The sequence below is a fragment of the Salvelinus fontinalis genome, chromosome 7 (genome assembly GCF_029448725.1).
Source record: "Salvelinus fontinalis isolate EN_2023a chromosome 7, ASM2944872v1, whole genome shotgun sequence".
Taxonomy (NCBI): Eukaryota; Metazoa; Chordata; class Actinopteri; order Salmoniformes; family Salmonidae; genus Salvelinus; species Salvelinus fontinalis.
Window position 1 is genome coordinate 1640540 of NC_074671.1, and position 13339 is coordinate 1653878.

Sequence of the window (13339 nt, forward strand, 5' to 3'; positions counted from 1 at the left end):
CACTGTGAGGTCTACTACACCTGTTGTATTCAGCATTTCACTGTGAGGTCTACTACACCTGTTGTATTCAGCATTTCACTGTGAGGTCTACTACACCTGTTGTATTCAGCATTTCACTGTGAGGTCTACTACACCTGTTGTATTCAGCATTTCACTGTGAGGTCTACTACACCTGTTGTATTCAGCATTTCACTGTGAGGTCTACTACACCTGTTGTCTTCAGCATTTCACTGTAAGGTCTACTACACCTGTTGTATTCAGCATTTCACTGTGAGGTCTACTACACCTGTTGTATTCAGCATTTCACTGTAAGGTCTACTACACCTGTTGTATTCAGCATTTCACTGTGAGGTCTACTACACCTGTTGTATTCAACATTTCACTGTGAGGTCTACCTACACCTGTTGTATTCAGCATTTCACTGTGAGGTCTACTACACCTGTTGTATTCAGCATTTCACTGTAAGGTCTACTACACCTGTTGTATTCAGCATTTCACTGTGAGGTCTACTACACCTGCTGTATTCAGCATTTCACTGTAAGGTCTACTACACCTGTTGTATTCAGCAGTTCACTGTGAGGTCTACTACACCTGTTGTATTCAGCATTTCACTGTGAGGTCTACACCTGTTGTATTCAACATTTCACTGTGAGGTCTACACCTGTTGTATTCAACATTTCACTGTGAGGTCTACTACACCTGTTGTATTCAGCATTTCACTGTAAGGTCTACTACACCTGTTGTATTCGGCATTTCACTGTGAGGTCTACTACACCTGTTGTATTCGGCATTTCACTGTGAGGTCTACTACACCTGTTGTATTCGGCATTTCACTGTGAGGTCTATTACACCTGTTGTATTCGGCATTTCACTGTGAGGTCTACTACACCTGTTGTATTCGGCATTTCACTGTGAGGTCTACTACACCTGTTGTATTCGGCATTTCACTGTAAGGTCTACTACACCTGTTGTATTCGGCATTTCACTGTGAGGTCTACTACACCTGTTGTATTCAGCATTTCACTGTGAGGTCTACTACACCTGTTGTATTCAGCATTTCACGGTAAGGTCTACTACACCTGTTGTATTCAGCATTTCACTGTAAGGTCTACTACACCTGTTGTATTCAGCATTTCACTGTGAGGTCTATAACACCTGTTGTATTCAGCATTTCACTGTGAGGTCTACTACACCTGTTGTATTCAGCATTTCACTGTGAGGTCTACTACACCTGTTGTATTCAGCATTTCACTGTGAGGTCTACTACACCTGTTCTATTCAGCATTTCACTGTCAGGTCTACTACACCTGTTGTATTCAGCATTTCACTGTGAGGTCTACTACACCTGTTGTATTCAGCATTTCACTGTAAGGTCTACTACACCTGTTGTATTCAGCATTTCACTGTAAGGTCTACTACACCTGTTGTATTCGGCATTTCACTGTGAGGTCTACTACACCTGTTGTATTCAACATTTCACTGTGAGGTCTACTACACCTGTTGTATTCGGCATTTCACTGTGAGGTCTACTACACCTGTTGTATTCAGCATTTCACTGTGAGGTCTACTACACCTGTTGTATTCAGCATTTCACTGTGAGGTCTACTACACCTGTTGTATTTAGCATTTCACGGTAAGGTCTACTAAACCTGTTGTATTCAGCATTTCACTGTAAGGTCTACTACACCTGTTGTATTCAGCATTTCACTGTAAGGTCTACTACACCTGTTGTATTCAGCATTTCACTGTAAGGTCTACTACACCTGTTGTATTCTGCATTTCACTGTGAGGTCTACTACACCTGTTGTATTCAGCATTTCACTGTGAGGTCTACTACACCTGTTGTATTCAGCATTTCACTGTGAGGTCTACTACACCTGTTGTATTCAGCATTTCACTGTGAGGTCTACTACACCTGTTGTATTCAGCATTTCACTGTGAGGTCTACTACACCTGTTGTATTCAGCATTTCACTGTGAGGTCTACCTACACCTGTTGTATTCAGCATTTCACTGTGAGGTCTACTACACCTGTTGTATTCAGCATTTCACTGTGAGGTCTACCTACACCTGTTGTATTCAGCATTTCACTGTGAGGTCTACTACACCTGTTGTATTCAGCATTTCACTGTGAGGTCTACCTACACCTGTTGTATTCAGCATTTCACTGTAAGGTCTACTACACCTGTTGTATTCAGCATTTCACTGTGAGGTCTACTACACCTGTTGTATTCAGCATTTCACTGTAAGGTCTACTACACCTGTTGTATTCAGCATTTCACTGTGAGGTCTACTACACCTGTTGTATTCAGCATTTCACTGTAAGGTCTACTACACCTGTTGTATTCAGCATTTCACTGTAAGGTCTACTACACCTGTTGTATTCAGCATTTCACTGTAAGGTCTACTACACCTGTTGTATTCAGCATTTCACTGTAAGGTCTACTACACCTGTTGTATTCAGCATTTCACTGTGAGGTCTACTACACCTGTTGTATTCAGCATTTCACTGTGAGGTCTACTACACCTGTTGTATTCAGCATTTCACTGTAAGGTCTACTACACCTGTTGTATTCAGCATTTCACTGTAAGGTCTACTACACCTGTTGTATTCAGCATTTCACTGTGAGGTCTACTACACCTGTTGTATTCAGCATTTCACTGTGAGGTCTACTACACCTGTTGTATTCAGCATTTCACTGTGAGGTCTACTACACCTGTTGTATTCAGCATTTCACTGTGAGGTCTACTACACCTGTTGTATTCAGCATTTCACTGTGAGGTCTATTACACCTGTTGTATTCAGCATTTCACTGTAAGGTCTACTACACCTGTTGTATTCAGCATTTCACTGTAAGGTCTACTACACCTGTTGTATTCAGCATTTCACTGTGAGGTCTACTACACCTGTTGTATTCAGCATTTCACTGTAAGGTCTACTACACCTGTTGTATTCAGCATTTCACTGTGAGGTCTACTACACCTGTTGTATTCGGCATTTCACTGTGAGGTCTACTACACCTGTTGTATTCAGCATTTCACTGTAAGGTCTACTACACCTGTTGTATTCAGCATTTCACTGTGAGGTCTACTACACCTGTTGTATTCGGCATTTCACTGTGAGGTCTACTACACCTGTTGTATTCGGCATTTCACTGTGAGGTCTATTACACCTGTTGTATTCGGCATTTCACTGTGAGGTCTACTACACCTGTTGTATTCAGCATTTCACTGTGAGGTCTACTACACCTGTTGTATTCAGCATTTCACTGTAAGGTCTACTACACCTGTTGTATTCAGCATTTCACTGTGAGGTCTACTACACCTGTTGTATTCAGCATTTCACTGTAAGGTCTACTACACCTGTTGTATTCAGCATTTCACTGTAAGGTCTACTACACCTGTTGTATTCAGCATTTCACTGTGAGGTCTACTACACCTGTTGTATTCGGCATTTCACTGTAAGGTCTACTACACCTGTTGTATTCAGCATTTCACTGTAAGGTCTACTACACCTGTTGTATTCAGCATTTCACTGTAAGGTCTACTACACCTGTTGTATTCAGCATTTCACTGTGAGGTCTACTACACCTGTTGTATTCAGCATGCGAAAGACTGGCTGGCTGACTGACTGACTGACTGTCTGGCTGACTGAATCTCTGTCTCTGCTCCCCCTGCAGGGCGCCACAGTAAAGGAGGAACTTTCCCTCGTCAATTCCACTTGTCCAATGGCAGCAAAGACTACAGCGATGGTAAGCTTGTTGAGTGTCCTTCCCTATAAGCATGCTGAAAGTCTGTTGTCAATTTGTTTACAGGAAAATAGCATTGTATCTAGTCTAACACAATTTTTTCCAAAAGTTTACAAATGGTTGGTAACAGGCTGATTGGTGGGTTATTTGAGCCAGTAAAGGGGGCTTTACTATTCTGAGGAGAATGACTTTAGTTTCCCTCCAGGCCTGAGGGAACACACTATCTAGTCGGTTTAGATTTGATAATGTGGCAAGTTTGTTTCATAGTGTAGTTCCTTCTTCTTTTTATTAAGTTCAGTCACATGATTTCTCAATTTGCAGTACGTTTGCCAATCGGCTTGCCAACGTTTGCCAATTTGAGTCTTTGAATGAAGAGATGGAGATAAAACTGTCCAGTTTGAGTGTTTGTTGCAGCTCGTTCCAGTCGCTAGCTGCAGTGAACTGAGACGAGGAGCGACCCAGGGATGTGTGTTCTTTGGGGACCTTTAACAGAATGTGACTGGCAGAACGGGTGTTGTATGTGGAGGATGAGGGCTGCAGTAGATATCTCAGATAAGGGGGAGTGAGGCCTAACAGGCTGACTACACTGCTCGCGTCGCGTGCGCAGGCATGACAAAATACATTTAGAAATCTATATTATTCAATTATTGCACCCACACTGCTCGCGCGCGCCAACGAGCGTCTGCGTTGCCAAGGGCTAAAATAGAAGTCAGTTCTATTTTCTATTTTTAAACCTCCAAGTAAATGTTACCAGGTTTTTAAGCCTCAGTTTCAACGTGTCCATAATATGCGTAATATCTTTCATCACCAGAGGGTGATAGTTTGTAGTATGCTTGCTTTTACGGTCCATTGTCGTACTTAGAACTGTGTGTGTATGCGTGTGTGCTCTTTAGTAAAATGAACATGGTTATGCATAAATATTAACGTGTGTGTGTGTGTCCAGGTCGGAGGACCTTCCCTCGGAGCTTCATGCCTCAGGAGAACCTGTTTCAGCTGGTTCCATCCAGTCAGTCCCGGAGTTACAACGGAGACAGCACTCTACAGTACAGCGACCTCAGAACACTGGGCCGAGTCACAGAGAAGAGCTGCCCCCGCAAGGAAGCACCCAAATGTGAGTTACACCCCAATATAGACTTCCTGGTTACATTCAGACATACCAGACCCTCTAATGACTTCCTGGTTACATTCAGACATACCAGACCCTCTAATGACTTCCTTGTTACATTCAGACATACCAGACCCTCTAATGACTTCCTGGTTACATTCAGACATACCAGACCCTCTAATGACTTCCTGGTTACATTCAGACATACCAGACCCTCTAATGACTTCCTGGTTACATTCAGACATACCAGACCCTCTAATGACCTCCTGGTTACATACCAGACCCTCTAATGACCTCCTGGTTACATTCAGACATACCAGACCCTCTAATGACCTCCTGGTTACATACCAGACCCTCTAATGACCTCCTGGTTACATTCAGACATACCAGACCCGCTAATGACTTCCTGGTTACATTCAGACATACCAGACCCTCTAATGACTTCCTGGTTACATTCAGACATACCAGGCCCTCTAATGACTTCCTGGTTACATACCAGACCCTCTAATGACTTCCTGGTTACATACCAGACCCTCTAATGACTTCCTGGTTACATTCAGACATACCAGGCCCTCTAATGACTTCCTGATTACATTCAGACATACCAGACCCTCTAATGACTTCCTGGTTACATTCAGACATACCAGACCCTCTAATGACCTCCTGGTTACATTCAGACATACCAGACCCTCTAATGACTTCCTGGTTACATTCAGACATACCAGACCCATACCAGACCCTCTAATGACTTCCTGGTTACATTCAGACATACCAGACCCTCTAATGACCTCCTGGTTACATTCAGACATACCAGACCCTCTAATGACCTCCTGGTTACATTCAGACATACCAGACCCTCTAATGACTTCCTGGTTACATTCAGACATACCAGACCCTCTAATGACCTCCTGGTTACATACCAGACCCTCTAATGACTTCCTGGTTACATTCAGACATACCAGACCCTCTAATGACTTCCTGGTTACATTCAGACATACCAGACCCTCTAATGACCTCCTGGTTACATTCAGACATACCAGACCCTCTAATGACTTCCTGGTTACATTCAGACATACCAGACCCTCTAATGACTTCCTGGTTACATTCAGACATACCAGACCCTCTAATGACTTCCTGGTTACATACCAGACCCTCTAATGACTTCCTGGTTACATACCAGACCCTCTAATGACTTACTGGTTACATTCAGACATACCAGACCCTCTAATGACTTCCTGGTTACATTCAGACATACCAGACCCTCTAATGACTTCCTGGTTACATTCAGACATACCAGACCCTCTAATGACTTCCTGGTTACATTCAGACATACCAGACCCTCTAATGACTTCCTGGTTACATTCAGACATACCAGACCCTCTAATGACCTCCTGGTTACATACCAGACCCTCTAATGACTTCCTGGTTACATTCTGACATACCAGACCCTCTAACTACTTCCTGGTTACATTCAGACATACCAGACCCTCTAATGACCTCCTGGTTACATTCAGACATACCAGACCCTCTAATGACTTCCTGGTTACATACCAGACCCTCTAATGACTTCCTGGTTACATTCAGACATACCAGACCCTCTAATGACCTCCTGGTTACATTCTGACATACCAGACCCTCTAATGACTTCCTGGTTACATTCAGACATACCAGGCCCTCTAATGACTTCCTGGTTTCATTCAGACATACCAGACCCTCTAACGACCCTCTAACGGTTCTCTGACAGACGGCTGATGGTTCTCTGCCAGACGGCTGTTGGTTCTCTGACAGACGGCTGATGGTTCTCTGACAGACGGCTGATGGTTCTCTGACAGACGGCTGATGGTTCTCTGACAGACGGCTGATGGTTCTCTGACAGACGGCTGATGGTTCTCTGACAGACGGCTGATGGTTCTCTGACAGACGGCTGATGGTTCTCTGCCAGACGGCTGATGGTTCTCTGCCAGACGGCTGATGGTTCTCTGCCAGACGGCTGATGGTTCTCTGCCAGATGACTAAGAGACTAAGTTATATTATAGTATGTTGAGGATGTTGAGGTGAACTCTGTTGACGTCCTCTAGACTCTCTCTTTTACGATAAATCTCTGAGCAACAGGAAACTGTAAACTGAATGTGGTTTGACTTCCTGTTTCTTGGTTTTCCCGTCTTGATAGTTTAATAGTCCGGTCTGGCGGTGATTAACCAGGATGCTCTACTACAGTTAGGGTTAGATGCAGCCTGTTCATAGGGAAGGTAACAAGGAGACGCAGCCTGTTCATAGGGAAGGTAACAAGGAGACGCAGCCTGTTCATAGGGAAGGTAACAAGGAGACGCAGCCTGTTCATAGGGAAGGTAACAAGGAGATGCAGCCTGTTCATAGGGAAGGTAACAAGGAGATGCAGCCTGTTCATAGGGAAGGTAACAAGGAGATGCAGCCTGTTCATAGGGAAGGTAACAAGGAGATGCAGCCTGTTCATAGGGAAGGTAACAAGGAGATGCAGCCTGTTCATAGGGAAGGTAACAAGGAGACGCAGCCTGTTCATAGGGAAGGTAACAAGGAGACGCAGCCTGTTCATAGGGAAGGTAACAAGGAGACGCAGCCTGTTCATAGGGAAGGTAACAAGGAGACGCAGCCTGTTCATAGGCAAGGTAACAAGGAGATGCAGCCTGTTCATAGGGAAGGTAACAAGGAGACGCAGCCTGTTCATAGGGAAGGTAACAAGGAGATGCAGCCTGTTCATAGGGAAGGTAACAAGGAGACGCAGCCTGTTCATAGGGAAGGTAACAAGGATATGCAGCCTGTTCATAGGGAAGGTAACAAGGAGACGCAGCCTGTTCATAGGGAAGGTAACAAGGAGATGCAGCCTGTTCATAGGGAAGGTAACAAGGAGATGCAGCCTGTTCATAGGGAAGGTAACAAGGAGATGCAGCCTGTTCATAGGGAAGGTAACAAGGACATGCAGCCTGTTCATAGGGAAGGTAACAAGGAGACGCAGCCTGTTCATAGGGAAGGTAACAAGGAGATGCAGCCTGTTCATAGGGAAGGTAACAAGGAGACGCAGCCTGTTCATAGGGAAGGTAACAAGGAGATGCAGCCTGTTCATAGGGAAAGTAACAAGGAGATGCAGCCTGTTCATAGGGAAGGTAACAAGGAGACGCAGCCTGTTCATAGGGAAGGTAACAAGGACATGCAGCCTGTTCATAGGGAAGGTAACAAGGAGATGCAGCCTGTTCATAGGGAAGGTAACAAGGAGATGCAGCCTGTTCATAGGGAAGGTAACAAGGAGATGCAGCCTGTTCATAGGGAAGGTAACAAGGAGACGCAGCCTGTTCATAGGGAAGGTAACAAGGAGACGCAGCCTGTTCATAGGGAAGGTAACAAGGAGATGCAGCCTGTTCATAGGGAAGGTAACAAGGAGACGCAGCCTGTTCATAGGGAAGGTAACAAGGAGATGCAGCCTGTTCATAGGGAAGGTAACAAGGAGACGCAGCCTGTTCATAGGGAAGGTAACAAGGAGACGCAGCCTGTTCATAGGGAAGGTAACAAGGAGTTAGGATACATCCCAAATGGCACCCCTGGGGCTCTGGTCAAAGCAGTGCATTGTGGGGAATATAGTGCCGTTTGATTTAGGAGACGTTCTCAGTCCGAGCATCTCTGGGGGTTTATCTAATACAGTCAGTCTGGGTTCAGTTATAGTGTACTGGGTTACTGACTCAGTCAGTCTGGGTTCAGTTATAGTGTACTGGGTTACTGACTCAGCCAGTCTGGGTTCAGTTAGTGTACTGGGTTACTGACCCAGTCAGTCTGGGTTCAGTTATAGTGTACTGGGTTACTGACTCAGTCAGTCTGGGTTCAGTTATAGTGTACTGGGTTACTGACTCAGTCTGGGTTCAGTTATAGTGTACTGGGTTACTGACTCAGTCTGTCTGGGTTCAGTTATAGTGTACTGGGTTACTGACTCAGTCAGTCTGGGTTCAGTTATAGTGTACTGGGTTACTGACTCAGTCAGTCTGGGTTCAGTTATAGTGTACTGGGTTACTGACCCAGTCTGGGTTCAGTTATAGTGTACTGGGTTACTGACTCAGCCAGTCTGGGTTCAGTTATAATGTACTGGGTTACTGACTCAGTCTGGGTTCAGTTATAGTGTACTGGGTTACTGAGTCAGTCTGGGTTCAGTTATAGTGTACTGGGTTACTGACTCAGTCTGGGTTCAGTTATAGTGTACTGGGTTACTGACTCAGTCTGGGTTCAGTTATAGTGTACTGGGTTACTGACTCAGTCTGTCTGGGTTCAGTTATAGTGTACTGGGTTACTGACTCAGTCTGTCTGGGTTCAGTTATAGTGTACTGGGTTACTGACCCAGTCTGGGTTCAGTTATAGTGTACTGGGTTACTGACCCAGTCAGTCTGGGTTCAGTTATAGTGTACTGGGTTACTGACTCAGTCAGTCTGGGTTCAGTTATAGTGTACTGGGTTACTGACCCAGTCTGGGTTCAGTTATAGTGTACTGGGTTACTGACCCAGTCTGGGTTCAGTTATAGTGTGCTGGGTTACTGACCCAGTCTGGGTTCAGTTATAGTGTACTGGGTTACTGACTCACAGCCAGTCTGGGTTCAGTTATAGTGTACTGGGTTACTGACCCAGTCTGGGTTCAGTTATAGTGTACTGGGTTGGTACGCCGGAGACGTGTGGGAGTTGTGTGGGAGTTGGTACGCCGGAGACGTGTGGGAGTTGGTACGCCGGAGACGTGTGGGAGTTGGTACGCCGGAGACGTGCGGGAGTTGGTACGTCGGAGACGTGAGGGAGTTGGTACGCCGGAGACGTGTGGGAGACGTGCGGGAGTTGGTACGCCGGAGACGTGTGGGAGACGTGCGGGAGTTGGTACGCCGGAGACGTGCGGGAGTTGGTATGCCGGAGACGTGCGGGAGTTGGTATGCCGGAGACGTGCGGGAGTTGGTACGCCGGAGACGTGCGGGAGTTGGTACGTCGGAGACGTGAGGGAGTTGGTACGTCGGAGACGTGCGGGAGACGGTACGCCGGAGACGTGCGGGAGACGTGTGGGAGTTGGTACGCCGGAGACGTGTGGGAGTTGGTACGCCGGAGACGTGAGGGAGTTGGTACGCCGGAGACGTGAGGGAGTTGGTACGCCGGAGACGTGCGGGAGTTGGTACGCCGGAGACGTGCGGGAGTTGGTACGCCGGAGACGTGCGGGAGTTGGTACGCCGGAGACGTGCGGGAGTTGGTACGCCGGAGACGTGCGGGAGTTGCTACGTCGGAGACGTGCGGGAGTTGGTACGCCGGAGACGTGCGGGAGTTGGTACGCCGGAGACGTGCGGGAGTTGGTACGTCGGAGACGTGCGGGAGTTGGTACGCCTGAGACGTGCGGGAGTTGGTACGCCTGAGACGTGCGGGAGTTGGTACGCCTGAGACGTGCGGGAGTTGGTACGCCTGAGACGTGCGGGAGTTGGTACGCCGGAGACGTGCGGGAGTTGGTACGCCGGAGACGTGCGGGAGTTGGTACGCCGGAGACGTGCGGGAGTTGGTACGCCGGAGACGTGCGGGAGTTGGTACGCCGGAGACGTGTGGGAGACGTGTGGGACTTGGTACGCCGGAGACGTGTGGGAGTTGGTACGCCGGAGACGTGTGGGAGTTGGTACGCCGGAGACGTGTGGGAGTTGGTACGCCGGAGACGTGTGGGAGTTGGTACGCCGGAGACGTGTGGGAGACGTGTGGGAGTTGCTACGCCGGAGACGTGTGGGAGTTGCTACGCCGGAGACGTGTGGGAGTTGCTACGCCGGAGACGTGTGGGAGTTGGTACGCCGGAGACGTGTGGGAGACGTGTGGGAGTTGGTACGCCGGAGACGTGTGGGAGTTGGTACGCCGGAGACGTGTGGGAGTTGGTACGCCGGAGACGTGTGGGAGTTGCTACGCCGGAGACGTGTGGGAGTTGCTACGCCGGAGACGTGTGGGAGTTGGTACGCCGGAGACGTGTGGGAGACGTGTGGGAGTTGGTACGCCGGAGACGTGCGGGAGTTGGTACGCCGGAGACGTGCGGGAGTTGGTACGTCGGAGACGTGAGGGAGTTGGTACGTCGGAGACATGCGAGAGACGTGTGGGAGTTGGTACGCCGGAGACGTGTGGGAGTTGGTACGCCGGAGACGTGTGGGAGTTGGTACGCCGGAGACGTGTGGGAGACGTGTGGGAGACGTGTGGGACTTGGTACGCCGGAGACGTGTGGGAGTTGGTACGCCGGAGACGTGTGGGAGACGTGTGGGAGTTGGTACGCCGGAGACGTGTGGGAGTTGGTACGCCGGAGACGTGTGGGAGACGTGTGGGAGTTGGTACGCCGGAGACGTGTGGGAGTTGGTACGCCGGAGACGTGTGGGAGACGTGCGGGAGTTGGTACGCCGGAGACGTGCGGGAGTTGGTACGCCGGAGACGTGCGGGAGTTGGTACGCCGGAGACGTGCGGGAGTTGGTACGCCGGAGACGTGCGGTGTGTTCTCCTAGTTTATAACGTGTTGTGTATTCTGTCTCATAGCTCCGCAGGCGCCGGTGAACTGGCGTCAGGGGAAGCTGCTGGGTCGTGGGGCGTTTGGGGAGGTATACCTCTGTTACGACGCCGACACCGGACGGGAGCTGGCCGCCAAACAGGTGCCCTTTGACCCCGACTGTCAGGAAACCAGCAAGGTGAGTGGGAAGGATCAGATTTACCTGTCAAAATACAGAGCTGCCTGAGAACACAGATTTACCCCCCCCTCTCTCTATTTATCTCTATTTATCTCCCTTCTATTTTTCTCCCCCTTTATCTCCCCCCTCTCTCCCTTCTATTTTTCTCCCCCTTTATCTCCCCCCTCTCTCCCTATTCCTCTCCCCCCTCCAGGAGGTGAATGCTCTGGAGTGTGAGGTGCAGCTGTTGAAGAACCTGCATCATGAGCGGATCGTTCAGTACTACGGGTCTTCCAGGGACCTGGAGAAGAGGAAACTCACCATCTTTGTTGAGTTCATGCCTGGGGTGCGTAGGAGGCGGCTGGGCTGCGTAGGAGGCGGCTGGGCTGCGTAGGAGGCGGCTGGGGGTGCGTAGGAGGCGGCTGGGCTGCGTAGGAGGCGGCTGGGCTGCGTAGGAGGCGGCTGGGGGTGCGTAGGAGGCGGCTGGGCTGCGTAGGAGGCGGCTGGGCTGCGTAGGAGGCGGCTGGGCTGCGTAGGAGGCGGCTGGGGGTGCGTAGGAGGCGGCTGGGCTGCGTAGGAGGCGGCTGGGGGTGCGTAGGAGGCGGCTGGGCTGCGTAGGAGGCGGCTGGGCTGCGTAGGAGGCGGCTGGGGGTGCGTAGGAGGCGGCTGGGCTGCGTAGGAGGCGGCTGGGCTGCGTAGGAGGCGGCTGGGGGTGCGTAGGAGGCGGCTGGGGGTGCGTAGGAGGCGGCTGGGGGTGCGTAGGAGGCGGCTGGGCTGCGTAGGAGGCGGCTGGGCTGCGTAGGAGGCGGCTGGGCTGCGTAGGAGGCGGCTGGGCTGCGTAGGAGGCGGCTGGGGGTGCGTAGGAGGCGGCTGGGGGTGCGTAGGAGGCGGCTGGGGGTGCGTAGGAGGCGGCTGGGGGTGCGTAGGAGGCGGCTGGGGGTGCGTAGGAGGCGGCTGGGGGTGCGTAGGAGGCGGCTGGGGGTGCGTAGGAGGCGGCTGGGGTGCGTAGGAGGCGGCTGGGGTGCGTAGGAGGCGGCTGGGGTGCGTAGGAGGCGGCTGGGGTGCGTAGGAGGCGGCTGGGGTGCGTAGGAGGCGGCTGGGGTGCGTAGGAGGCGGCTGGGGTGCGTAGGAGGCGGCCGGGCCGCGTAGTAGTAGGAGGCGGCCGGGCCGCGTAGTAGGAGGAGGCGGCCGGGCCGCGTAGTAGGAGGCGGCCGGGCCGCGTAGGAGGTCGGCCGGGCCGCGTAGGAGGTCGGCTGGGCCGCGTAGTAGGTCGGCTGGGCTGCGTCTGTTAGATTTGGACTGTTGATGTGGTGCGTGATGTTAGCATGAAGACCAGCAGACTTTAAAACAGACTGGTTTACCATCTGAACATTGAGTAGAATAGAAGTAGACTATTTTCCTTCAGGCATCGGAGACAGACAGCCTTTCAGAACGGTTTACCTGCCAACCCCAAATCAACCCACTGCACTCCGCCGTGTCACCAGCTCTCATATCCAGTCGTTCCTGTCAGCAGAACACCAGGGTTTATGAGGTCACTGTAAACCAGGACCTTAATGAGTAGCAGTCATCCCTCCTCCTCTTTACCCAGTCCCAATTCTTTATTTAACCAGACCTCTCTGCCCCCTCCTCTTTACCCAGTCCCAATTCTTTATTTAACTAGACCTCTCTGCCCCTCCTCCTCTTTACCCAGTCCCAATTCTTTATTTAACCAGACCTCTCAGCCCCCCTCCTCTTTACCCAGTCCCAATTCTTTATTTAACCAGACCTCTCTGCCCCCTCCTCTTTACCCAGTCCCAATTCTTTATTTAACCAGACCTCTCAG

The 13339-nt window shown here is 50.1% G+C and overlaps 1 protein-coding gene across 2 annotated transcripts in view; it reads left to right on the top strand.

Annotated features, from left to right (window-relative positions):
- Positions 1 to 13339, top strand: part of map3k22 (mitogen-activated protein kinase kinase kinase 22) — a 146192-nt gene that overhangs the window by 97717 nt on the left and 35136 nt on the right. The window contains exons 12-15 of one of the 2 annotated variants that reach the window (XM_055928155.1): positions 3680 to 3751; positions 4692 to 4859; positions 11390 to 11538; positions 11732 to 11863. In XM_055928155.1, the coding sequence (XP_055784130.1) occupies positions 3680 to 3751; positions 4692 to 4859; positions 11390 to 11538; positions 11732 to 11863 (521 nt within the window). The remainder of the gene's footprint in view (positions 1 to 3679; positions 3752 to 4691; positions 4860 to 11389; positions 11539 to 11731; positions 11864 to 13339) is intronic. The other variant, XM_055928156.1, reaches the window with a different exon arrangement.